This window comes from Penicillium griseofulvum, assembly GCF_001561935.1.
Source record: "Penicillium griseofulvum strain PG3 chromosome Unknown contig_94, whole genome shotgun sequence".
Classification (NCBI taxonomy): domain Eukaryota; kingdom Fungi; phylum Ascomycota; class Eurotiomycetes; order Eurotiales; family Aspergillaceae; genus Penicillium; species Penicillium griseofulvum.
This window is the reverse complement of record NW_024467455.1, coordinates 69,740-95,356: the sequence shown is the minus strand read 5'-3', so window position 1 is coordinate 95,356 and position 25,617 is coordinate 69,740. Positions and strand designations below refer to the sequence as shown.

Below are 25,617 nucleotides of genomic sequence, written 5' to 3'. Positions count from 1 at the left end.
ACTATCACATGTTTACAGCCTCAGACATGTACAACATGCTCAGCCAGGCACACCCCAGAAGCCAACAAGTCGCATTCCATCATTCCAAGGTTCCCTGTCAACATTCCATTCCTTTGCTTCGCGTGGGTGCCACGAGTGGCCTTCAGTCGCTACCATGGGCAGATCGTCGCCTCCATTCCTTTATGAGAGTCCCTCCGCCTACAGCTTTAAAGGTCCCACCGACCGTGGGTTTAACCCGAGGGCCGCGACAGAGGCGAGCTGGACTCGTCCAGCAGTCAAACCCAAGAAAAAAGGGCCACTGGTGGAGCTAAACCGGCACCCTGACACGGTATGTACCACATTTCGAAAATTTACAGTGGATTCTGCTAATGGTGGACGTAGTGGGGTTTCTTCAATACGGCCAGCTCATTTACACCGATGAGCTACAAAACAAAGGATCGAGTCAAGTACGCACGAGCAAGTCAGCTCGCACTTCGAGTGCTCACTTTGCTGGGGGCCCTGGGGTCCTTGTTCTGCTCTATCGTTATTAAGGGAGCTGCAACGACCGTCATTTGGATCATCCGCGCTGGTGTGAGTACAGTTTACCCAAGAAAACTTTTCTTCTCTAACCTCTACTGTAGCCAATAGTTGCAATTCTCCACACCATTTACGGTATCTACCATAATTCCAGATCTGCTCTCAACCGACCAGCGGGTTCTCAAGCCAGCTATGGGCTATTCGCTTCGACTCTCGACTTCGGACTCATTGCATTCTACACATTTACTGCATTTATATCATACGGCGAATGGATCTCCAATGCATACCACTGGAATACTCTCTTCAACGACAGCGATATGACTGTAACAATTTCCGAGACCACCTTCATCCTGGCTATTGCGAATGGTAGCTTGCACCTGATCTCCCTTGCCATATCGATTTTCTTGGCGATCATCTTCCGGAAGATCTCCCGCCTACCGCCTGACATGAACCCACTTGAAGACAATTTGACTGCACGCCCCCGCAAGACCCATAAGGAGTCTGAAATGGAGGAGAAACATCTCAGCCAGTCGACCATGGATTCTGGCTTCGAGGATCCTCTCATCGGACCTCCCCGGAGTGTTCCATTTATGCATACACGTGAACAGTCTTCCGGTGGTGATTCTAACCGTGGATCAATGGGTATTCTCGATGAACAGCGACAATCATATCCTTCCTATTATCAGCATCGCCTATCCCACTTGCAATCCCCAACAGAACCTCACATGGATCCCTCTAGCCCTGAGACTTTATTCCAGGAAACCGTGGAGCCCTATGACTTCACATCACAGACGTCTGCCCCAGAATATCGAAAAGTGGCCTCTCACGCTCCTGAAATCATCGATGCTACCGCTCAAATGCGCCATTTGTCGTCACGTACTGCTGATCGATCGGATACTGTCAGTCCAGTGTCCAACAATTGGGTAGCATATTCTGAGCGGTCTCTATCCCCAATGGGCGAAACGCAGAACGGGAACGAAAACACTCTCCGTCAGTCCTCCTCTGTTTATAGCCGCCAAACCACCAAGACCACCACATCCAACGGTAGTGGCATTCGAGATTGGTTTGCTTATGGCCCCAAGCCGGGGCCAAGTATTGGAAGTGTTATCCCAGAAGATGTACGTGGGGAGTATGCGTCGCTATCCACGCATGAATTCTATGGGCTTGATGATGGCCACGATCGCCACCGTGAACAAGATGTGGGTGATCAACGCATGGACATATTCCCAGACCCAGAAGATCACAGAGATGACGTTGATGACGAGCGTGACGGCGCTATTCCATTCAATCCGCTTATGCTTAACCCACCAACCCCGCAACCTATTCTGACCGAAAAGCCCGAGAACACCGATCCAGTTCGGCGGGTTGTCCTCGGAGATAGCCCCAATCTATCATACAATCCACAGGCACAGCCAGTGTCTGTACCCCACGAGAGCCCCAATCCCACTTCGCCCAAGACCCGGTTCTATGGCGAGCTGGATGTAGATGGCAAGCCTGGATTGGCCGCGTCTCGCGAGTCAAGCGCCCAGGTGGTGCGTAAGCCAACCAAGCTTACGAAGAAACGAAACAGCAAGATGTCTGCTTATGAGTCTCTCAAGAAGAATGACAGCGATGAAGAAAACGGATACCTCTCAGCCAGGAAGCCTGCTTCGCATCGCGCCACCGAAAGTGACCGCAAGGGCCGTGTCGTGAGCAACACCGGTGCAGACACTGCCCGGTCTGGCATCGCAGGCGGGGTTGGTGCATCCTTATCTTCATACGGCAGTTACATTGCCGGTCTGGGCGTCGGACGCCGCCGCGATGTGAGTGGCAAGGTTGCCGAAGAAGGGCGCAGCGACAATGTTCTCGATAAACAACCTGGCCAGAATCAGAACGAAAGTCACAGACAGACTACGAATTCTTCACCCAATCGGGCTGCAGGATGGGCTCGGTTTGCCGGACTTTGAATGTGATACCTATTTTTCTTTGGGAGTTTATGGTTTGTCTTCATGAATGGCATGTAGCGACTTGATTTTGTTCGGGACTTTTATCTCTTCCATTGGTTCGATTTTCATGGGAATATGTATGGGATTATGTCGGTATATTATGGTTACTTCTTTGTATGTAGTTTTGGCCCCCAATGAACATTTAAACGGAGCATGATAGCTATTCAACTTATAAGATTGTATATATTGTCAAGGAGCCGTATAGCCATTGATGTCTATGGTCTCCCTGATGAAGATGGCACCCGTAGTGACCGACCACTTTACATCAACGGCTCAAAATGTGGAATTGGTTTCTGTGGAAATGTAATGAGAATAAATAGTCAGTAGTATAAGTGGCCCTATGGTGTTTCTTCGGTGGTATTCTCAGATATCATTTTAGATGTGTCAGTTTTATAGGTCGCCGGAGAAAAGTGTCCACTGAAATGGATCTTTCTAAGTATAACCTTTGATTGGATAGAACATGGTATACTAGTTAGATCTCGATAGCTTGGGTAGGTGCTTTATTAGTCTTGCTAAGTCTCGGTGGCACAGAGTCTACGTATCCTAGGTTCAACTTGAGTATTTACTTGAAAGGCAGTGAAGTCATGTATTGTCGTGAATTTCTACAATTCGAGATTTCCATATCGAGACCTCGACACTTCCGATGGGAAGTTTTGCTAGTAACGGCAAATTCTGCATGAGATAAATCACACACCCCGGAAAGCGCATATCAGGTGTATTCCAAAGAAATGGAAACGCCGTCCTCGAAATATGGGATATCGGTGGGACTCAAATGACTCGATGACCCTTCATGAAAATCTGAATGCCAAGATCGTAAAATCGCGCAACGTCCATTGCTTGGGGGCTGAGGGGTATTCTGTAGTCATTCTTCGTAGTGTTGCATCGTAGAGTATTGAAGTAGTAGGCTGACATCCGGGTTATTATCGCCTGTATCAATCATATCATCCTGTGGGGTCAATTCAACGGGCCGAGACTCGTGCTCAATACGATCTTCAGTCTTTGCCTTCTCGCGTTGAACTCACGGCAGGCGGGTCCGCATGTTCGGTCCCCGCTTGCCCGGGGGAAATGCCCGAAGTAGTTGTTGCGGAGGACGCGCTCTGGGAAGTTGTCAAGCTGCTGATTTGTCTCTCTGTGGAGAAAATGAGTATACGCGCTTAGATCGAAATCCACTCTCGGAGTGGGGTTGCTCCGTAGAATTAGGCTAAAGACGCCAAGCAGGGGTTTTCTTACCTAGTTCCCGGATCCGCTGCCGCAGGAGCACATTTTCTCGGCTCAATGAACTAGCTTCGGCTTGGTAAAAGGCACTCTCGTCCCGGCTGCCGCGCCGAGATGGACTATGCAACCCCGGAAATGGCTCCACACCCTCCGGCCCACGTGAGTCTAGCGGTCGCAGATTCGGTGACGTTGCCTGGCTTGAAGGTCGCGAGTTTCGGCGGTTTGAGAATGAAGATGAGATCGATAATCTGTTGCTGGCCGGAGGTGGCGGGCCAGGTGGGAAGAAGGCCGATCGTTCGGATGCGGGGGTTGTGTCATCGATTGCGGCAGATGATTGTGGGTTCTGTTGCTGCTGGTATTGCTGTAATTGGGCCTGCTGGCTTCGGATCATCTGGAGCAGACGATTCTACATTCCAAGGTTACTTGATTAGCTTATTACATAGCTTCCACGAATGAGGGTCAACCAACCACTTGTGCTTCCTGTTCTTGCTCCAGCTCTTGGTGTAGCTCTCCCAACGATGGTGCGCGCTGGTGATGGGGATCTGCAGTCGCGAATACGGGGCTTCCACCATGGCTGGACGGGCTGGCTGTGCGGAATGCTTGTCCGATCGAGCCGCGATGGTCGCGGTGGTCTAATGCAAGTAAATCGCTAGCTTGACCTGTGCTATGCATCTCGTTTAGGTTCAGATTCATGCCGGCAGTGGACCGACGACGCTCGGATACCGATAGTCGGCCTATGCTCGAGCCACGGGAGGGCCTTGCGGAGGCGTTCGGCGTCGGACCAGTTCCAGGAGCGGACATATTACGTGGAATGGAGGAGGATGTTGAAGAAGAGCGGGATGGGGGAAGGGAATTTAGATCCGGGGACATCTTCGGGTAATAACTGCGTAGATGTTGATTATGATTGCAGAAGCTCTAATCTGTGACGTGAGGGATCCCGGGCGTGATGATCCGATGACTCATCACTTTCGCGGGGTTAACCACGTGATATAAAAGCCGTTTACAGTAATTGATGCCTGAGGCTACAGGCCATTATAGAATGCTCTAGGGGCTCATAAGACTCACACCGAGTCTCTTTACACCCCGAACATGTACAACTTGGATTCTTTCTGTCGGGGCTTATAGGATTATTCCGGAATATGGACCAGGCCAGACTCTTTACAAAGGTCGAGCCACCATAAATCACATCTTGGCCCTTGGTTGCGCTCAGGGAGGGGGACCACGCCGGTTTCTCCGAGTGGCGCCCAAATTTACAAGTTCCAAGAGTCAGATCGAATTTTATTATATATATGTAAACAAATTCCGGCTGTGAGATCGCCGCAAAGATCATCCAAGGGTCGCGTGGCACTCTCAGATACGATTTTGTCGATCCCAGCGATGTGATTTGCCACAGGAATGTACCAGCGTCCGGGTTCGGGGGTTCGGGGGACGTGCAATGCACTGTGGTTATTTCCGGACTTGTATCCCTTGGAAACCCTCGATGCGACTTGAGGAAAACCTTGGTCTTTTACCCCAGTGGGCAATGGCGGTGAGAGTCAGCAATCATGGGGAAATGTAACTGGGGAAATGTAACAGTCAAAAGAAAGAGGTCATGGGAGTAAGGGATATTCTATCGTGGTTGACATGTACGTAATTGACAGTCTTCGACACATTTCGTTCTGGAACGCAAAGCCGGATCGCCGAATGGTAAGTTTCTATGCAGATCGAAGGATTTTAATAAATCGGGCCGGGAAAGGGGGAAAAAAATATAACGGCCGATCAGTAAGCCACAGGGTAAGCGCAGTCCGAGGGTCAGAAACGCCACGACCGTAATATAAAGGCCATGGCAATTGCTTAGTGTATCTTAGCTGCAGTAGTCTGTACCTGTTCTGCTTGTAACTTGACGTCACTTAATAGTAAAGGCAAGTAATGGGCGACTTTTGGATCTTGTTTTTTTTTAAAGTAGTTGTACTCTGTACCCCATATTTCTTTTTTATCCCCTTTTCTCCACGCATAAAATTTCCATCGCATATTATGGAGAACCATGCGGCCCGGGCACAATCCTCCTTACTTCGCGGGGCACATGGGGTTTGATATTCCGATAAACTCGATGTTGCAATTGTGAAAACTCGAAGCGGACATTCTCTCGACCCAGTGCGGCAACGGGGAAGAGTTCCTGGAGATGTTGTGGGTCCCCAATGCGAGCTTCCTATTCCGGTGTACTCGGGATGTTCAAATAATATTCTGTTTCTTTTTTTTTTTTTTGTATTTAATACATACCTATGTATATGTACATACATTGTAGGTACATATCAGGAACATCTACTGTATCCATAGGATATTAAAAAAGGGAAAAGAAAACTCTGGAGATTCTGGAGAGAGAAAGTCTGGAGAAAAGTGGAGTCCGATGGAGACATCGGCATCCCGTAAGAGTGTAATAGTAAAGTACCTAGGTACCTGGTAAAATCAAGTAAATTCTCAGTTCCAGTAAAAAAAAATCAATTAAATATCACTGGATGATCACATAAAAAACGTGGTAAAAAAGGTGACATGCGTAAACGTACTGAACTGTACTGGAAATGTACTGACATGGTGAATCCTGGAAACCTTGGCTCTTTCCTGCATTTGGCTCTTACCTTTTTTTTCCTTTTTGTATTTAATTGATCGATTTTCCTTTTTCTTTTCCTTCTCTCTTCATCTTCTCCATTCTTGTTCATTTGGGAGTTTCTTCTCTGGTCTTGATACCAGTTTACTACTACAATGACGTTCAAATCTGAAAAACCCATCCCTCCACGGGATACTGTGCAGGCAGCAGAAGCTGCCCACGCACATGCCGTTGTCAATGCAGCTACTGAAAAGTTAGAGGAAGAGGACCAGCTCGAGGAGACTTTAGACTCACCCTCGGCGGAACTCGAGCTCACTGAGGACATGTGCTACGATCGACTGGGATACTCTTTTAGTGAAAAGAAGAAGTGGACCATCATCTCTGTCATCTTCCTCGTCCAAACATCCATGAATTTCAACACATCACTCTATTCAAACGCCGCCACTGGAATTTCAGAGGAGTTTGGTGTTTCCATGCAGGCCGCGCGCTGCGGTGCCATGATCTTCCTGGTTCTTTACGCTTTCGGTTGTGAACTCTGGGCACCATGGAGTGAGGAGCTGGGTCGCAAGCCCATTCTCCAGGCATCCCTGTTTCTTGTCAACGTCTTTCAGCTCCCTGTAGCTCTGGCGCCCAACTTCGCCTCCATTATGGTCGGTCGTGCCCTCGGTGGTCTCTCGTCCGCTGGTGGCTCTGTTACCCTGGGAATGATTGCCGATTTGTGGGAACCCGATGCGCAACAGTACGCTGTGGCCGCTGTCGTGTTTTCATCGGTTGGTGGATCTGTGCTTGGTCCCGTGGTTGGTGGTTTCGTCGAGGCTTTCCTGCCATGGCGGTGGAATATCTGGATTCAGTTGATCTTCGGTGGTTTCGTGCAAATTGCTCACTACCTATTTGTCCCTGAAACCAGAACTACCGTGATGATGGATCGGATTGCCAAAAATATGCGCAAGTCCGGTGAAAACCCTCACATCTACGGTCCTACCGAGGGCATGTCGTTCCGTCAACGTTTCCCGCCTCGTGAGCTTATGGCTACCTGGATTCGTCCCTTCAAGATGTTCCTGACTGAGCCCATTGTACTGGTGCTTTCTCTGCTGAGTGGTTTCAGTGATGCTCTTATCTTCATGTTCATCCAGTCGCTCTCCCTTGTGTACGGCCAATGGGGCTTCAACACCTGGCAGAAGGGTTTGGCCTTCATCCCAATTGTGGTTGGCTACTTCCTCGCTTGGTTCTCCTTCTTTCCGGTCATCAAACGCAACATCAAAGAGCGCCGAGACAACCCAGACAGCGAACGGGCACAGTATGAGTCTCGCTTGTGGTGGTTGCTATATACCGTTCCCTGTCTACCCATTGGTCTGATCGGATTTGCCTGGACCAGTTTGCCCCAGTGTCACTGGATTGGATCTATGGTCTTTGCTGCCATCATCGGTGTTGCCAATTATGCTATTTACATGGCCACGATTGACTACATGATCTGTGCCTACGGACCATACTCTGCATCCGCGACCGGTGGCAATGGTTGGTCGCGAGACTTCCTTGCTGGTGTCCTCACTATCCCGGCCACACCGTTCTTCACAAGTAAGTTGTCTTATGAAATACATTTTCGCAATCTTATGCTAACGGCTTTTGATAGATATCGGTGGCGAGTACCATCTTGAATATGCCTCCACCATTCTTTGTATGGCTATACCCTATCTTTCTACATGAGCTATCAGTCTAATGTTCTTCTAGTCTGCATCTCCATTCCACTTGTCATTGCAGTATATATCATTTACTGGAAGGGCCCTGCACTGCGCAAGCGTTCTCCATTTGCTCAACAGCTCGAGGATGCTCGACACCAATTGCAGGCCGAGAGCCGACGAGGATCCAAGGTCGTTCCAGTATCTCGCCTCAATTCGTATGTGCGATCTCAGCAAGATCTTCGCATTCGCCCAACGATCGGCAGCCGAGGCAACTCGCGGGCCAATTCCCAAGCGAATTCCCGGGCCAACTCTCGCCGCAATAGCATCATCAATGTCAATCATTGATTGCTGTTTGTCATTTTCTTTTGCTGTGAATACCCAAAACCAGTGGGGGTCATGGGGCTGGAACCACTGTCATAGGAATCTATGAGCATCTTCACGTTTCTTCTCCGAGCATGTTTCCGTCCGCATCGATCCTACGCTGTGACTAGCTCTAATACTTGCTCCTGACGCTCGGTGAATATCCCACTCCCGGTCTCTGTCTTTCTGTTATACATTTGAAGTATGAGAGCAATTGATGGGGAAACAGGCGCGGAGGTTTAAAACTAATTGTGTGTTTTTTTTTGCTGTGCTTGGTTTGCTTCGAAAGACAAGATTTACGATCTGCGGGGCGTCATGTATGCTATGGGTTTTCGCGACAGAGCGATACCAGTTATGAATCATACCATTATTATTCTGACTAAACAACTTGCTTTAGGGATATTAGTATGCGAGTATACAAGCAAAGGTGGGGTGTCTAATTTCTCTAATGATTTGCAATTTAGAAAGATTTGAAGATACCTTTCCCCAGGAATCACGAGTCTGATATATCAACTCGGATCTAATATACTAACATATTGTACAACATTAGGTCTTTTTGATCCCGGTCCCAAGGATATGGTACATATGTAGAGATGTGACATTCTTGGGGTCTGGGCCAATCCCTATCCGCTTCCGGTCAAAATTCGATATAGTTGATGAAGCCAAGAGTCTTTTGATTTGAAGAAACCGCTTCTAGTATAATCTGTGCAATTACTAGTTATCGGTCTCAATGCTTAGGTCACATCGAGGGCTTGTGGCTTTTTTCTCGGCATCTCGGAAGTAACCCCAGACTCTACTTGGACTGAATCTTTATCAGTTTCCAAGGTATATTAAATACGAAGTTTCCGCCATGAGCCGGTTACATATGTGTTTGCATAGTTGGATACTGAGATAGGTCAGAACCATCTTCAATGCTGTAATTGGAAATAGTCGGGTCCCGGATTTATAGATATCTACCCCAGGAAGTGATTGCTCCACTGTTAAAATGATGTGTCCACTATTCAAAGTCTAAGTGAAAGTAATAAGCTAGATGTCTTTATGGTCATAGCTCTGATTGAATCAAGAATAGGTTCATTTGGAAATTCAAGAAATTGTGTATTGTTTAGGGTTGAAATAGAACAGAGTAAAAGAAGATTTGAGTGTCCATCAAAACGCATAGACTTCTAAGGGCATCAAATACTTTAATATTTAACGATAGATCATTTAGATGTTATACTTCCTAAGATGAATTTCTAGCTTAATTCGAGCGACAGAGGCCTGGGATAGTCCATTAGAAGCAATCTCACTTTGTATCGAAACAGCTATTAGCTTCCTAAAAAAAAAGCCTTTAAAGTGTATCTTATTTGGAATACCCAGTTCTAAGCCCAATATCTAAGACTGAGATGTATGTTGTATGAAGAATAGCATTGAAGTCTCAGCCATATTTTGATAAGATACTTGGCCCGTGCACATCAACACTTGGCTCTCTTCCCCTCTTCCATCCCTCCTATTCGACCTACATAGAAAAAAAAAATGAATTGTCTTACTTCTATACGTCTCTGTGCGAGACGTATAAATACCCGACCTCTCACGCGACTCTCCAGTCTGCATGCACCCGCGTTCCCGCTCACGCGTCCGTTGCCGAGAATGGCATCCAGCGCGTTTCAGTTCGCCGAGGGCGAAGATGCCCAGCAACTTGCCCGAGATGCCGATGTTTTATTACAACAGGGCTGGGCGAAGGATGGAGATGGGATGGGGATTATGAAGACGTTTCATTTTAAGACTTATTTTAAGGCTGTGGTGAGTTATTAATTTTTTTTCTGGTCTGGACTGGTCTAAGACTGGGGCTGCTTCTACTTGCTAACCGAGTAGGCATTCGTTAATATGATTGCGGCCGAGAGTGCGTCTAAGAAACATCATCCCACTATGACAGTGGTAAGTGGGACGTTTTGATTGTCACAAAAAGAAATTAAGGCTGACATCTCGTTAGCGGATTGGTTCGGTCGATGTGCACTGGACGACCCATCGCCCACGCGGATTTACACAAAAAGATGTTGCAATGGCACAGCATTGTGATCAAGGAGCTGGTCTAATGGGAGCTGTTGATCCTGGTCAGGGACTAAAATGTGGATAGGTCTCGAATTTGCGATTCTTTATTCCCCCCAGTCTGGCTTGAGACTATAGTAGATCCCCCCACTGGCGGTTGGGACTAGTCTGAATGCGAATTTCCCCTTGAAATCCTGCGGTGTTTTTTTTTTTCTTCTTCTCTCCCAAAAGGGTCGTTCCTCGATTTCTTCGATTCCAAATTTCAAAGTCGATTTCTCTCTTTATAGATATATTTCAGCGGCTATTTCCCTGATGCCATGACGTCGAATCAGTCCCACGTTCTCTCTCGATGATCATTGCCTTATTAAACCTTGTCGCTCCTTTTTCTCCAATGCGAACATAAAGTCCCGAATCTTGAAGTGTTGTGAGCTGTGACAATGAATCAGGAACAGCCATCGTTTGGTGAACGCAGAGGTCATCGACTTGCGCCCTTACAAACCAATTTCAGCCGACCAGCTGCTCAAAAACGGGTACAACGCCCTCGGCCAACCGATTACCCCAGCACCAATGGATCAGAAGGTCCCGTTCCGCTCCATGGCCAGGGCCAGGGACCAGTTAAACGGCAATCCTCCAAAACAAGTCTGCGCAATCTCTTTCATAAATCTTCGCGCGCCGACCCCAAATTGGAGGAAATTATAGAGACACAACCGGAACCTCAAACTGCCATTCTCTGGGAAACACCCATGTCGCCCTCTATCACAAGCCCCCGAACTATAGATTCCAATCCCACCATTACCTCCCCAATAGAGCCGCGCGCAAACTTGCAGACTTCCCGCGCGAAACCCGACCCTAAGCATGCGAACCAGGAACAATATGGCTGGAAGCCTCCCCCATTGTTCCAGGCCTATCCCCAATCCACCAAGCATGACTGCCTTCCATCACCTGCTCTCTCTGCAGATTCCATCTTGCGCCTGCACGCCACGACCGCGAGGAGCTCTACCGACGATAACCCCGTCAATCCGTTAGAGCACGATGAGGCCGCCGATGCCGCTCGTAAAAAGCGGGAACAAAGGCAAAAGAAGCACCTCCGGACACTATCCGGTACCATCAACAAGGTGGAATGGACTCAGAAAATATACGTCCTGGCAACTACTGGTTACATCCTCCAATATGCAGGCGAAGGAAAGCACGACCGTCTTCCGGAGAGGATGCTGCTGCTAGGACCCAACTCTGTCGCTTTTGCTAGTGATGCTATCCCTGGGAAACATTGGGTAGTCCAGGTCTCTCATAATCCGACAGATGAACATTCCGCTATACGGGAGCCTCCCAAGCCTCGATTCTCGCGCTTTGGCTTCCACAAATCTACTACCCGGCGATTTTCACGCAACTTTCTTCTGGTGTTCGACAACCCCGATGCTATGATCGGCTGGTTGGCAGCCGTTAGAGCTGAGATTGAAAAACGGGGAGGGCGCAAATTCACGCAAGAGAAGCAGGATGAAGACACGATGCCGCAGCTGCGGTCCAAATCGAATGTTCGACAAATGGTAAAGAAAGATCCCAATCGCATTTCCAGTCTTTTCCTTCAACCTCAGGCCCTCCAATCGCCCACTAAGGAGGAAGATGGGCAGGCTGGTGGTACAGCACGGCCATGTCGCCCTAGTTCATATGTGTCGATGAATCGTCGTTCACTGATTGAATCTCGATCTGGATCGGTTTCGACTGGCCGAATCGAGGCCACACATCCTACCAATGGCTCTGCTTCTGTCGTGTCTGACAATTGCTCTTCATCACTCACTTCTTCGAATATACCGAACTCGCCGCCAATGGACGCCGGCGCTTTCAGGTCTGACGAGTCATTGCCGGAAGGGATTGACCGGATCTACACGGGCAGCCCGCCCCCCTCTAGTCATGGGAAACGACAATCCTTATACATGTCCCTGCCACATCAGCCTCCTCCAATCACAGACTTCACAGAGGAGCCGCAAGCGAATCACCCGCCGCCTGTTCCCGAACCTCATATCCGCTGCATCTCGCCCCCAGCGCCTAATTTCAGTGTTCCTTCATTTAGCAAGAAATTCGTTCCGAGATCTGGGCCGACCCCTATCTCTCATGCCTCCCCTCCTTCATCAATCAACGGCTTCATACACCGTGCTGAGACCGACCCAAATATGTCCGGCTTTGCATCTCCTCCGCAATCTCCAACATTCAGCGTCGCCAGTTCGCGCTATACAGATTCATCGGAGCCCAGGCGCATACTACGTCCCTCGACTTCGGAAGATGGCTTGACTAAAATTGTCCGTTCAGCACAGAATGCCCAAAACTTCTCCCGGACGCCAAGAACAGCGCCCCCTACAGGCCCTCTACCTGATCCCAGAGCATCTTCCCGTCCACTCAGCCTGGTCGGCCGCCCTAGTGTTGGTCGCAAAAGCCTCAATTCAACCCAGGTCCAACCTGTTTCTCCTCCGACAGAACCAATACCGCGCAAGAGAGTCTCTACTGTGAACCCCGACAGTCAAGCTCCGCTGAGTATGTCGCGCCGCAAGAGCATGCCCGGGCTTGGTTTAACAACTGGACCTCCATCCGCGCCACCCCCCAACTGCCCACTCCCTAAGCTCCCCTGGCCTGTTCCTCCTACCACCAATACCGCTCCCCCTGTTCCTTCCACAGACACGCCCATGCCACAGATGCTATCCCCCTGGTCGGCAACGTCCCCGACGCAACGATTCTACGGGTCCGAGCCGGTGCGGGATCACGTCGAAGATCGGAAGAGCGGTAATTCCGCAATGAATGAGCCAGGAAGCAATATTCCACGAAACCCTCGACATTCGAAACTGATCAAGACTCCCATGGTCTAATTCACCCTCCCCTGGTGTGACTCAACATCACAATTATGACACTTCACCTCGCTTTAACACCAATCAATACTCTCGCATCCTCGACATTTTTCCTATGATCTCTCACGATAATACCTTGAGATACACTCCCTATACCCTTTTTCCTTTCTTGCATCTGTCATTACTATATCATTTGGGCCAGCATCAAATACCCCTTTTGCATCTATTGCACATCTGAGCCTATCATATCCATTCTCTTATTGCGCTCATCGGTTATACCAACCCTGCGTACATCATTCCTCTTTATCTACATCTATGCATTACTTCTCTTCGTTCTTGTTTCTATTGGCATTTGTTCTTGTATATACCCCATCATTTTATTTTTTTTTGCATTTTTGCATCATAAGCCATTCTTCTCTCCTCTCTTCTGAACTCGGTATTCTCTGTCTTCTATATTCTATTGGGGGTCTATAATCTACGGGGGATTTGTATTGAGCATAAGACATGGAACTGAGCCTGTATATTACCGGATCTCATTATCTACATATATACTGTCTGCAATATTCGAATACAAAATGATACAATATGCCTACATGTATTTGATGCTGTAGCAAAGCTAAAAGCATATGCTCTTGGCCATATATCAACATCTACATGAAATCAAAAGAGAAGTTGCGCAATGGAATGAAGACAGGAAGAGAAATAAAGGCCTTCGAATGATATCAATTGTTACGAGCAAGGCCCAGAACGCCAGCACGAATATGGAATAAGAATCTCGAAAATACAAATCTCATGGATGGTTTAAAATAAGCATCCCATGTTGATGCGCGCTCGACCTATGATCTACCGGCTTTGAATGTTGTTCAGAACGTAGCAGCACTACTCCTCCACCTCTTCCACACTTGCGGTCAAACCTCGTCGGGCTGCGACTGTGGATGGGGTGGAAGTGGGCTCGGCAGAGCTTGTGGTTGCCGAGGGGGCGTTTGTCGAGGGAGCAGCTGCGGTAACTGGAGCGGGAGCAGAGGCTTTAGCCTTGGATTTGCTAGCCTTTTTGCTCTTTTTTGTCTGTGGTTGAAGGGTCAGTACTATATTGAGAATATGAGAATGGAGAGACACATACCTCTTGCCAGCCCCATAGAGGCTTGAAACTGTCGAAGAATCCGACATCCTCAAAGAGATTGGGGAATAGCCAGAGACCCGGAGCCACGGTGAAGACAGTAATGCAGAATAGAATCAAACGGAAGATAGCCATGGCAAAGAAGAGACCCAGCAGTCCCATCATACCAACACTCAGATACCACACTCCCTGGCGCATAATCATAGGCCACAACGGGAAGAGGACAACGGCGAAAATACCCGCAACAACGGCAGCGGCCATAGCCTTTTGCTTCCACTGCGGACCGTCGTACAACCAAACGTAATGCATCATAGGATCGGTCTCCTGGTGCTGTTCAATCTTCACGGTCCATAGACCCTTAGTGCGGTTCTTGGGTTTGGCATGGTTGTGTCCTTCATGGGGATCAACCTTGCTCACTCGGAGAGCCAGAAGGGAAAGCGGAAGAAGCTTGAAGACGTTCTCAGCGGAGGCGCGGTCGGTCACTGGGGGGAGGAGGGAGTTCTTCTTTGAGGCGGCTTTGGCGTAGGCAGGGGATTCAATGGCTCGGATTGCGCGCTTGACTGTATTAAAGAGAGACCTGTTAGATGAGGATTTCTGGTAATGTATTGAGACCTCGCTGCTCACCCTTGAACATGTCCTTGCGCTGTCCGTCCATGATACATGTACGTGGCTTGAGATTTTGCGACCGCAGCCAGTTGGCCACAGCTATCGCCTTTGGGTCCGGAGGATTGTTGGGGTTCACAGGAACCTGCTGTGTGGTTGTGTGTTGGTGCTGGGGTGCGGGCTGAGCTTGTTGTCCTTCTGGTGCAGCTTGACCCTGTTGTTCAGCCTGGAGCTTCTGTTGCGCTTGGTGTGCTTGCATTGCTCGCATGCGCAACTGCGCAACATATTGTTCAGTAGTCAAACCGAGCTTTTCGGCATCGGCAGCCAGCTGCTCACGTTGCTTTGCGGCGAATTGCTGCGGCGTCATCCCTCGTTTGGCGGCTTCGGCGGCGAACTGCTGTTGCATGGCCGCCATTTGCTCTGGGCTTGGTTGGCCAGGAGTAGCCATTTTGAATTAAAATTGAAATTAAAAAGCAGAAGAGAGAAAGGAAAAAGGGAGTTGTGAAAGAGAAAAGAAAGAGAAGTGGCCAGATTGACTCAGCTGATTTGTCCGCCCTCCCGACTTCCCCAGCTTAATCTTCTTCTCCAATGAACGTCACTCACAATGAACATGCGTTTCAGACCTATTTCCATGTCGATTCTCAATGTCTATATATGACTCCTCAGCTACCTTGTTAAATGCTACTTGGGTCGCTGTCATACTGGTATGTTATCTTGGTTCGCAAATCACGCCTTTTCTCATAATATCTTAGAGCGAAAGAGATGTCGCTGGTCAAATTCCACTTAACTATGTGACGAACCCTGCTATATCAGTGTCCGCTGCCTGCTTCGGAAACCGCATCTATGATCGAGAAAAAGCTGCGAAATGTTTTTCAAATCTACTATCAATCGGGTACCGACGTCTTGTCGTCGATCTATATTGGTCGGTCAATCGTAGGACTTGGTCCTTCTGTCCGGTGTCTATTCCAGTTAAATCTGGAGAGACTGCATCTCCAGAGAACCCCACCCGTAATGATGATGATGATTCACATGAACACACTCTCTATGAGCTAGGCTCATTCAAGTGCACCGACGGCCTCAACCCCAACACCTTGGCGGAAGTACTAGTTGGTTATTTCCGAGACACAAACGACCAGTTGACCGTATACACGACCTATCTTGTTCTCAATCTCCATGTCGCTGCAAGTGACTCCACGCCAGATGAGCCTGCTTCTACCATATCGGGAAGTCAATTACCATCGGAACCTGAACGAGCAGGCTCAATCCTTGGGAAGGCTCTTAGTAACTTTATCTATACCCCGGCTCAGCTTGCCTTGGACCGAAGCAATCTGAACGAGTCATGGTATAGGGTCGAGCAGAGCTACATGCCTATCACAGAGTACTTTACCGTTCATGAAAATGCAGCGGGCGAACAGAGTACCCCAGATGGCTGGCCGTCATCAAAATACATTCAGCTCGCGAAACGTGATCGAGTGCTCATTGAATATGGGTCTATTGCTCCCCAGCTAGCACATTACAATCTATCTACCGAAGGTAATTCGGTCTTTCCTCCCAGACACATGGCTTCTGACGTGAAGGTCTCCGCAACCACCAACGGCACTCTCACTTCAGGCTGTCTGTATAAGCCTGGGCTCACACGCGTATCCCAAACCAACTCATCATGGGCTATATCAAATCATCTTCCTGTCCCTGATGGTCTTTCCACAGATGAGACGATGCATTCGCTATCGAATGTTCTCTCTGACATTACAGCTTGTGGTCTCTCGCCAATGCTCAAAACCACCCTCTTTGGTCAAACTGCAGACCAGGAAATTGAACATTACCGTAATGTCTCCCTCTCTTCATCCTGGGCTTGGGCAATCGGTGAACCACACGATGCAAAGTATCCCGGCGGCGACGGTGATCCCAAGTATGACCGCTGTGCGATCATGGATCTAACGCTCAACGGCCACTGGCGATCCACAAACTGCACTGAGCAGCGACGGGGTGCCTGCCGAATTGGTGATTTGCCATTCTCCTGGGCCCTGTCAGACACGTCCGACTCTTTTTCCCACGTGTCGAACCATTGTCCACCAGGATCGACCTTCGCTGTACCGCGCACCGGTCTCGAAAACACGTATCTCTACCAACATCTTCTTTCTCTCCCAGAGACAAAGATCAATTTGGGTTCCACAGACCCCGTCCTTCGAGAGGTCTTTGTGAACTTCAACTCGATGGATGTTACTTCCTGCTGGGTATCCGGTGGCTATGGGGCCACCTGTCCCTACGCATCTGACCCGCAGCAGCTCGAGCGCCGAACTGTCCTTGTCGCCGCAATTGCGGGTATTATCATTCTTATCATCACAGCCTTGACTTTCTTTGTCAAGTGCAACGCCAACCGCCGCAATTCCCGGCGCAGAAAGCGTGTCATTGGTGGGTGGGAATATGAAGGTGTTCCCTCATGAGATAATCTATTCACTGGGAGTCATCTTGGTGATGACTCGCTCAGCACAATCTGAAGTTGCTGTCTGGAGATTTTATATCCCTAAAAGCTATATATATATACTGACTTGAGTTCACTTAATATTTATAATTTATAACCTGCTATCTTCTCGCTCTGGCATCGGACTTGTCTGGCCGCACCTCCTGCAGTACCCCCGAGCCTTATTATTGAAGTTCTCATTATCCATCTCACTTCTACCTACACGCTCAAAACTGACACCTTATTTACTTCCTAACTTCTCTCCAAATTCTCGTCTCTCTCTTTCATATTCGCTCTTTTGACGAACGTGTCTCTATCGAAACTACCACCATGGCGCTGCCTCGACAACTGACATCCAAGACAATGACCCTCAAAGCGCCAGTCATACTACCGTACAACAGCATCCTCAGGCTACCTTTACCGACGACGATGGTGAGCCCAAAGGCACCAGTGATAGTATCGTCGACGGTCCTACCATTGGTACCACAAGCAACCCTTGTGCCCTCACCTAAGCTCAGTTTGCTTTATGATCGTGGGATCCTCATAATATGTATTTAGTCTACTTCGCGACCCGGTCGAGTCGGTCAGTCAACTCTTTCTCAGTAGGGCCGTAGTTAGCATAATAGATCATACTTGCTTCCCCTTAGCTCTCAGTGTTTACAGGCTATCTACCAAAGAACAAGAACGTAAAGGTAGAGACAAATCATGGCATGTTGTGTACAATAACAAGGAAGTATAGATACAAGACATTCTAAGTCCAAAAACAAAGATATATTCATCTATCAGGCGCTGGAAACAAAAATCCCAAAGCACTAAAAGTAACAAAAACCGGGTATATGCAAGACACATCTACAGCTTCGGCTTCTCGGCCTGGGCAGCCAGGTCGGGCATGAGGAGGTCACGAAGCTCAGTGGCAGCCTCATTGAGGTAGTGGCTCATACGCTCAGCACCGATACGCTTGCAGACGATGTTGAAGTTGAGACTGGAAAGAATTAGTAATATGCATGGAAGGGATAGGGGGGTGGTGCTTACCTGTTCTCGTTGATCATGTAGGCGATTCCGAAACCATCGTCAATTACCTGACTCCATCCGTATCCGTTGAAGTACTCGGAGCTCAGCTGGGAGGTGGAAAGGTACCAAGAGGAAGAGTAGGTGTAAGCGGGATCCTGGTAGAGCTCGGGCAACTTCTCGCCGGGCTGGAGAAGCTTCTTCAGACCGAACAGGTGACGGTCGACACCGTGACCGGAGCTAGCCTCCTGGGTGTACTTGGTGTGCTGGGCAAGGGCAGCGCGGAAGAGCTTAACGGTCTCCTCGCGGGAGGTGGTGTGGTCCTCGTGAGCCTTGCAGAAGGCGACGCTCTCGTCGGAGACGGTGCGGGTTGTCTCTGTGCGGCCTTCGGCATACTTGCGGGTGGAGGCGGACTCGTAGGTGGGACGGTTCTTGCCGTACATCTTGAAGTAGGCCAGCTGGATGGTCATCTGGACGAAGGCGTCGGGGCTGCACTTGAACTTCTTGATCAGACCCTTGCCGTAGCCCTGGTAGGCCTGGACGACTAGCTCGTGGGAGCCGATCTGCTTGCGGTGGTACTGAGCGGCGAAGTCGATGGCCTCGTTGGCGGCGTCGTTCAGCTTGAAGTTGATGGGCTTGGGGTCGGCGAGCTGGGAGCGCACAGCCTGGGCGGAGAGGTCGATTTTCTTGTTGAAGATGACATTGTTGATGTAGTCGTTAAGACGGTGGGTGGGAGTGCCGTCCATCATGCTGTGTTCACCGGTGAAACCAGCGGTACCGTTGTCGTTGACAATGAACTGCAGAGGCTTGTCAAACCAGCGGTTGGAGCCGTCACCGTGCCAGTACTGCGAGCAGCGCTCGGCCAGAGTGACAGGGCGGGCATCGTCCAAGCAGAGCACGAAGCCAGCGGACTCAATATCCTGCAAGGCCAGCTCATTGGCAGGGTCGAGAGAAACGAGGGTCTTGCGAGCAGCAGTCCAGTGATCACGGTCCGCAACAGTCAGCACACCGACGGGGGGTGCAGGCTGGGCGGTCTCGTAGATGCGCTGGAACTGCCTCTCCAACTCAGAGACATTGAGCTGCTGACCGTCCACGACGAGCGGAACCTTGAAGAACTGGTTCTTGCGCACCACCACGATGTGCTGGTTCTCAGCAGCGGGGTACTTGCGAGGGAAATCCGCACCCTCGGCGGGGATACGGCAGCAGTTGAACATGTATTCGTAAGAGCTCATGGCCTGAGGCTCCTTGCGGAGGTACTCGGGTTCCAAAGAGCCATCATCAACCTTGGCCTTGAACTCGAGCGCAGCAGTGGTGATGGCAGCAGCACGCTTGGCGGGGTTGCGACGCTCGCGGTCGTCTCGGTAGGAGTAGAAGTAGGAGACGTAAGGGATGACGGGGTCACGGTAGGCGAGGTAGGCGGCCTGGTTCCACCACTCGGAGAGCCAGTTCTTGATCTTAGGGTCGGCGGCACGAGCCAACAGACGCTTTTGCAGAGTCTCACCCTGACCACCGGGGCGGACGAATTCCTCTACGGCGCTCTTGGTGCGCTCATACTCGGACTCGGAGACGACAGCGTGGACGGACTTGAGGTACCGACGGCCGGTTTCTTCTAGTGAGGGAACGGGAAGTCTGGGGAGAGATTCCTCGAAACGAAGCATCTTGCCCTTGGAGAGATCCTCCTTGTATCCTATTCTTCTGTCAGCGAGTCTGATTCTGATTTCGGTGTGGACGGGGGGGGGGGGGGGGGGGGGGGGGGGGGGAGGGATTGCCCGCGTTGCGCCGGGCGCATGAATTACTCACCCTCAGGGACGGAAGATGCTGTTCGTCGGGGGGCCATTGTGAGAGTCTATATGCGAGTCAATGGATTGATTCCAGGAGATTTCACAGAAATCCATAGCTGCATAACTACTTACGGAGCGGGCGAGGAGAGGGTTCGGAGGAAGGCGTTGCCTTGGTAGGGTGGAAAGACGGCTTCGGGCAGAAGCAGTGAACATCCCTTTGGTTATATGTGAGATTGTTTGGTGTAGAAGAGAAGTGAACGTGAAGTTGAAAGGAGAATAAGAAGACGAAGTACTGGAGAGATACCGACCTCGGCTGGCGGGGAAGCCGGTAAAACCCGTACGGGGTAGATCGGTCTTTGTATCTTAAAGTCCTGTTCTTTTCCCTCGGAAACAATGGAAAAGCGATGAGATGAATTGTAGTTTGGAGAACTGATAGATAATTTAATTCATACCTTTATTCCTTTTCTCTTATTTATTGCTTCTTAATTGAATTGTGTGACTACATCTAAACGCGGCATATGTTTGAAGGTATATTAATACAGAAATTACAATACCCCGATGAGCCTCGGTCCATTTCCCAGTTGATCTTCAGTCACAAGGAAGATGTGGTCAGGAGAGACTTTGTATGAAGAATGTCATTATAATATTTTAATATCATTCTCCTTGAAAAAGGAGGCTGTATACACAAAATGTATACATAAAAAAACAAAATACCCTAAAAACTTCAATACTCCGGTTCTCCGGGCGATCGTGCGGGGAGAGCTTCTAGCGGATGTACTATGTGTATGGGGTATATAAGGACAACTGGAGTAGTATGTTCTACACAGTCTCAATAAAATAAAACATAGATTATATATAGATGGAAAGAAAATAAATCAAACCTCCCTTTCATCCGATCCCGTTGACCCGGCCAAATAAAGAGAACAAAAAACATGTACACCAACGAGGGCGGGTAAAAGGAGAAAAAAAAACAAACAAACAAAAAAACAAAGTCATACATCTGGAGCTTATGGTCAAAGCCCAGGCCATCAGGAGACTGGCTGCACGGCTGCCGGCTGATCCTGGTCATCAAGAGCTCGAGGTACCTGCACCCCGTTGCGACGTAGCTCATCAATTTTAGCCATCGCAGGGCCTGTGCAGATGCGACCCGTCTGCATAAGTGTGCGGAGACGTTTGCGACGGGCCTCGCCGCTACGCTCTTCGCCGCGGGCAACCCCCTCGTCCACCCAGTCCACGGCATGGACCTTAAAGCTCATGCCGTCGTGGCGACCGTCCCATTTCCGGGATTTCAACCCAAAGAGGAGAGTACTGTCATACTGCGCCACGCGGGGAAGAACGAGCAGGGTGATGTGCAAGTCCTTGTCCGCGGGCGGTATCGGTGGTAGGCGTGGACCCTTAGTCGGGGAATCGCCCTTAGTAGTTTCGGGCGGAGGGGCGTGCTGGTAACTATCTTTAATCTCCAGATCGAGCATTGACTCGTCCACGTCCTCGCCCCACGCACCGCGAATGAAGCCGGAGTGGATGGCAGCCGCCACAGGATCTGAGTCGTCGGTGTAAACACCGGTGCCCCAGAGGGCGCGCCGGGCGCAAATTTCCTCTCGGTGAGATTGATTGATTCGGAAACGGGGCACTCGGACGGTGAATGTGCAATTCTCTCGCTGTTCGAAGCGGGGAAGGGGTTGGGGGGTAGTTGTATATCCAAACTTGGAACTTTCCAAAGAGGACTTGGCTGTAGGGATACTGATGCGAGGCGTGTAGAGCGTTGAGCCAAGATGGTGCCGAGGAAGATGAGCCACGCTCGAAAGCAACGGCTCTAGGTTCACCGTAGTACGGGGCTCGCGGATAGGAGATGCAGCCGGAATGATCGCTGGTCGAGGAACATGGTGATGGTGGTGATGGTGATGTTGGTGGTGATGGTGTGCGGCAGAAGGAGCCGCTGGGGATGTTCGATGGAAGAAGGTAGGACGCTGAAGGGAGCTCAGGGTAGCGGCATCTTCGTCTGCCTTGTGGCGGTGATGGTGGTGGCTAGAGGAATATTAGCATGTGGATGAAATGTGTATCTAGTTGGGTAGAACATACTGATGGTGATGGTGGTGGGAATGTCGAGAGCGACGAGCGTTACGTGCTGATAGTATGCCTCGGGCATCATTAGCCTCAAGCTCCATCTGCTCTTCGTCGCGCGACTTTCTCGACCGTCTGCCGGCTGCAGAGGATGGTCGAGCAAGCTTAGACGCATCATCTATCCCATCTCCATTCGAGCGACCTGTGAGGCTATCGCGCTTGAAAGGACTAGAGCCCAATGGTGTCGATGGTCCGCTGCCACCAGTAGCCGCGGTGACACCGCCAACGCCGCTGCCAATACCAGAGAACACTCGCCCCAGTTCATTCTTGATCGCTGGCTCTCCAGCGGGTCCAAGGTAAGGAGCTTGAGCGCCTTGTACAGCTTGGGGAAGGGGCGACGCACGGCCACCGCGTTTCCCATCAACACCAACGGCCAGCAGGTTGCGATGATGAAGCAGCTCCTCACTTCCTTTGCGTCGTCCCTCATCAGCTAGGGCTGCGAGACCCGAGGATGCGGCCGCTGTCGATGCGGATATAGCAGGGGTTGAGCTTATCCGTGGAGGCTGCCCTTGGTGTCTGATATATGGATCGTGAGACGGCGGGGGAGTTGGTTGGCTACTTCGAGACTGGAGAGAGATCTGAGATTGTCTATGTCCGCCCGGTTGCGACCCCAGTGATTTAGTGTAGCTCTGAATGGCCCCAAACCCGAAACCTGACCCGTGCTCAGGTGCAGGGAAGCGCTTACTCTCCGGCGATGGAGGGTGGGAGCGAGTATGGTCCCATGTAGAGCCGCTCTGGTGACGATTGAGCGGGTCGCGTTCACCGTAGTGGGAGCCATACCGATATGATCCAGGCTGGGCCAACTTGGTATCGGATCCCTGAGCTGGAGCTCGCTCTCGCTCTCGCTGTGCAGTATCCTCCGAGCGCCGCTCGCCAAACATGTTTGCAAACCGACCATGTTGTGGATCATGGCTTCCGTACGACCCAGATGCAGGCCGAGGGCCGGACTCGAAGGCGCGATCCGCGACCCCTTCGGACTGGGAGATCGGACTGTAGCCGGGGGGTCGTGTGGGTGCGTCTGCATGGGGTGGCTGACTACTGGGCCGAGCGATCGGGCCGCTGAGACTCATGCGACGAGGTTCGGTGTACGGTGGCTCTGCGGTGGACATGCGAGGCGAAGGATGCGTCGAGTGTGGTTTCTCAGGATACTGTGAGAGCGACGAGCGTGTGACACCTCCGAATACCGACTGCTCTCCAGCCGGGAGACTAGAACCCCCACCCGACCCAGATCGGTACGTACGCGCGCCTTGAGGTTTAGAGAATGACTTCTCCGGTGTGTGTGAACGACGGAAGAAAGAATTATCGAGCGGGGAGGGTCTTGCCGGGGCAGTGGGTGGGGACATAGCGGCGGAAGATGATGATGGTGCATTACCGAATATTGACGATGAAGGTGGTCGCGAAAAGAACGGCGCAGATTCCCGTGCAGGATCTCGCGCAGGTCGATCCGGGTCGGTACCTAACATCGCGGAAATCGACATGCTGCTGCCTGGTCGGTGCGCCTGACCGCCAGGTACATCGCGCGACATCAAAGACCCCCCGGGCGCGTTGGTTTGTGCTCGCGAGGAATATGAGTGTGGAGGAGATGGGGGTGGCATTTGACGGTTCCCAAATGCCGGTGCGGACTGTTCGTTCGGACCTATCATATGGGTTCAGGTAAGCAGCTGTGTTGGTATAATTCCAAGATGACCGCGCATGCCCCGATTCGGGGTGACGAAATCAAAATGTATCGCGACAGAGGACGGTTGCACGGGGCTCTCGGGCCCAAGGTCGGATGCTTACCAGGAAATCCAGGGCTTCCACTGCTGCCTTGGGAAGTACGACGCTTATTTTCTTGTGATGGCGTATGATTCATAACGGAAGAACCTAAGAGCCCTGTGAACGAGTGAGCAACAGTTCAAACAGGGAAAGCAAGGGCCAGATCGAGGAGAACCCGTGACTCCGGAAGCTCCCACGCTAGTCCCAAAGAGGCAGGGGCTCCTCTGGACACGCTAGACCTGACCTGGATTAGCGCTCCCGAGCTGTCGTCCAGTCGATCTGCGCCACCGGGGAAAATCCATCAGGGGCAGGTGTATTTGGGGAGAAGAGAAGGGGGAAATTTTGGAAGGGGATTTTGATGTGTGTGGTTTTGAATTGAGTCCGATGACTACAGAAACTAATTCCTCCGGTCGCACATTCTCAAAAAGGGAAATGCAATAAAAGTGGAGGCCACGGCACAAGTCCGATCCTTGGAATCCTCAATCTGGGGGGAACCTTCTGGAGAGATATGGCCTACCTTCACGATATCGAACAGCCTGAGGTTGTGAATTATTCCTTCGATGCATTTGTTCATGATTCCTCGTCTCAAGACTCCCATGTCGACGATGTGCTTGTGTTGGTCCATTTCTCGGGAAGTATGCGCTGGAAGTATCTCGAGTATTTGTTCGAGAAACGGTTGACTGATAGAGCTGCGACGGAGAGGGTGTGGTATTCGAAGAGGGAGAAGGGTATGTGCGAGGTTTGTCGGTCTCTGGTTGAGACTCGGTAAAAGGCACGCCGAACTGTCGTGGATCGCGTGGTTCTTGTGAGGTCCCCAAAGGCGAGGGCCGTGGCGGGTATGAATGCTGTAGTCGTCGGTAGTCCATATCCAAAAAAAAGATGAGTTGGGCAGCAAGAATGAAATAGAAGGAAGAAATAAGGGAACAGAATGGCGGTGGAACAGTTCAAAAGAAATCGAAATGGGCCAGAGCTGCAGGATCAGCGGTTGATCGCGCGACCTAGCACGAGACGATGGGAGTGTGCAGAAAGAAGGCGTTTTAGGTGGGAAAGTGTCCACAATCAATTTAAAAGAAATTTCTAAAGTTGGGAGACGGAGAAAAAAACGGTGAGAGATGTGTTTAGCGTGGCCAAGACTCTTTTTCTATCTTGCATGCGGGGATTGTGTACATTTGACATATCTACATGTAAGATGTGTGTGTACTTACATTTGACATGCATCTAGTTTTTTTTAAAAAAAAAATAGAAAAGAAAAGAGAGAAAAAATAAATCATGGCTTTTCAAAAATATTCTTTTTTTTTCTATTCAACCCACATGTCGATTCTCTAACCAGAGTGTCTTGTATTACCTGTTCCTTGTGTATATGTACTAGGCCTAATTAGAAACTTGCATATGCAGGTAATTTGCTAGGATGACCTTGTTTGGGCATGAAAAATGAGATATATATATATATATATATATATATATCATACTAGTCTTGGGTATACTTTATATAACCTCTTGAACCGACTATATCCTAAGATACCGAGGTACAAAATGTAAACATAAACATCAATTAGTCAAATGTAAGAAACAC

At 50.0% G+C, this 25,617-nt stretch overlaps 8 protein-coding genes across 8 annotated transcripts; 4 read left to right on the top strand and 4 right to left on the bottom strand.

Annotated features, from left to right (window-relative positions):
* Positions 1-154: 154 nt before the first annotated feature.
* Positions 155-2,462, top strand: PGRI_070930 (uncharacterized protein; the record flags this gene model as incomplete). The annotated part of the gene is made up of 3 exons (XM_040794807.1): positions 155-328; positions 382-570; positions 621-2,462. 3 exons carry the CDS (start codon positions 155-157, stop codon positions 2,460-2,462), a joined length of 2,205 nt encoding a protein of 734 aa, XP_040648048.1.
* A 901-nt stretch (positions 2,463-3,363) lies between these two features.
* PGRI_070920 (uncharacterized protein) lies at positions 3,364-4,517 on the bottom strand (the record flags this gene model as incomplete). Its single annotated transcript, XM_040794806.1, has 4 exons — positions 3,364-3,447; positions 3,524-3,630; positions 3,732-4,122; positions 4,185-4,517. The coding sequence occupies 4 exons, from the start codon at positions 4,515-4,517 to the stop codon at positions 3,364-3,366; spliced, it is 915 nt and encodes a 304-aa protein (XP_040648047.1).
* A 1,938-nt stretch (positions 4,518-6,455) lies between these two features.
* PGRI_070910 (uncharacterized protein) lies at positions 6,456-8,324 on the top strand (the record flags this gene model as incomplete). The annotated part of the gene is made up of 3 exons (XM_040794805.1): positions 6,456-7,875; positions 7,931-7,975; positions 8,029-8,324. 3 exons carry the CDS (start codon positions 6,456-6,458, stop codon positions 8,322-8,324), a joined length of 1,761 nt encoding a protein of 586 aa, XP_040648046.1.
* A 1,641-nt stretch (positions 8,325-9,965) lies between these two features.
* PGRI_070900 (4a-hydroxytetrahydrobiopterin dehydratase) lies at positions 9,966-13,219 on the top strand (the record flags this gene model as incomplete). Its single annotated transcript, XM_040794804.1, has 3 exons — positions 9,966-10,118; positions 10,191-10,253; positions 10,811-13,219. 3 exons carry the CDS (start codon positions 9,966-9,968, stop codon positions 13,217-13,219), a joined length of 2,625 nt encoding a protein of 874 aa, XP_040648045.1.
* An 858-nt stretch (positions 13,220-14,077) lies between these two features.
* On the bottom strand, positions 14,078-15,366 carry PGRI_070890 (Sec62 family protein translocation protein; the record flags this gene model as incomplete). Its single annotated transcript, XM_040794803.1, has 3 exons — positions 14,078-14,263; positions 14,319-14,875; positions 14,940-15,366. The coding sequence occupies 3 exons, from the start codon at positions 15,364-15,366 to the stop codon at positions 14,078-14,080; spliced, it is 1,170 nt and encodes a 389-aa protein (XP_040648044.1).
* Positions 15,367-15,761: 395 nt separating this feature from the next.
* On the top strand, positions 15,762-17,362 carry PGRI_070880 (Lectin C-type domain protein; the record flags this gene model as incomplete). The annotated part of the gene is made up of 2 exons (XM_040794802.1): positions 15,762-15,840; positions 15,888-17,362. 2 exons carry the CDS (start codon positions 15,762-15,764, stop codon positions 17,360-17,362), a joined length of 1,554 nt encoding a protein of 517 aa, XP_040648043.1.
* An 866-nt stretch (positions 17,363-18,228) lies between these two features.
* Positions 18,229-20,224, bottom strand: PGRI_070870 (carnitine O-acetyltransferase CAT2; the record flags this gene model as incomplete). Its single annotated transcript, XM_040794801.1, has 3 exons — positions 18,229-18,361; positions 18,412-20,074; positions 20,188-20,224. The coding sequence occupies 3 exons, from the start codon at positions 20,222-20,224 to the stop codon at positions 18,229-18,231; spliced, it is 1,833 nt and encodes a 610-aa protein (XP_040648042.1).
* Positions 20,225-21,196: 972 nt separating this feature from the next.
* On the bottom strand, positions 21,197-23,884 carry PGRI_070860 (uncharacterized protein; the record flags this gene model as incomplete). Its single annotated transcript, XM_040794800.1, has 2 exons — positions 21,197-22,193; positions 22,248-23,884. 2 exons carry the CDS (start codon positions 23,882-23,884, stop codon positions 21,197-21,199), a joined length of 2,634 nt encoding a protein of 877 aa, XP_040648041.1.
* Between the last annotated feature and the right edge of the window lie 1,733 nt (positions 23,885-25,617).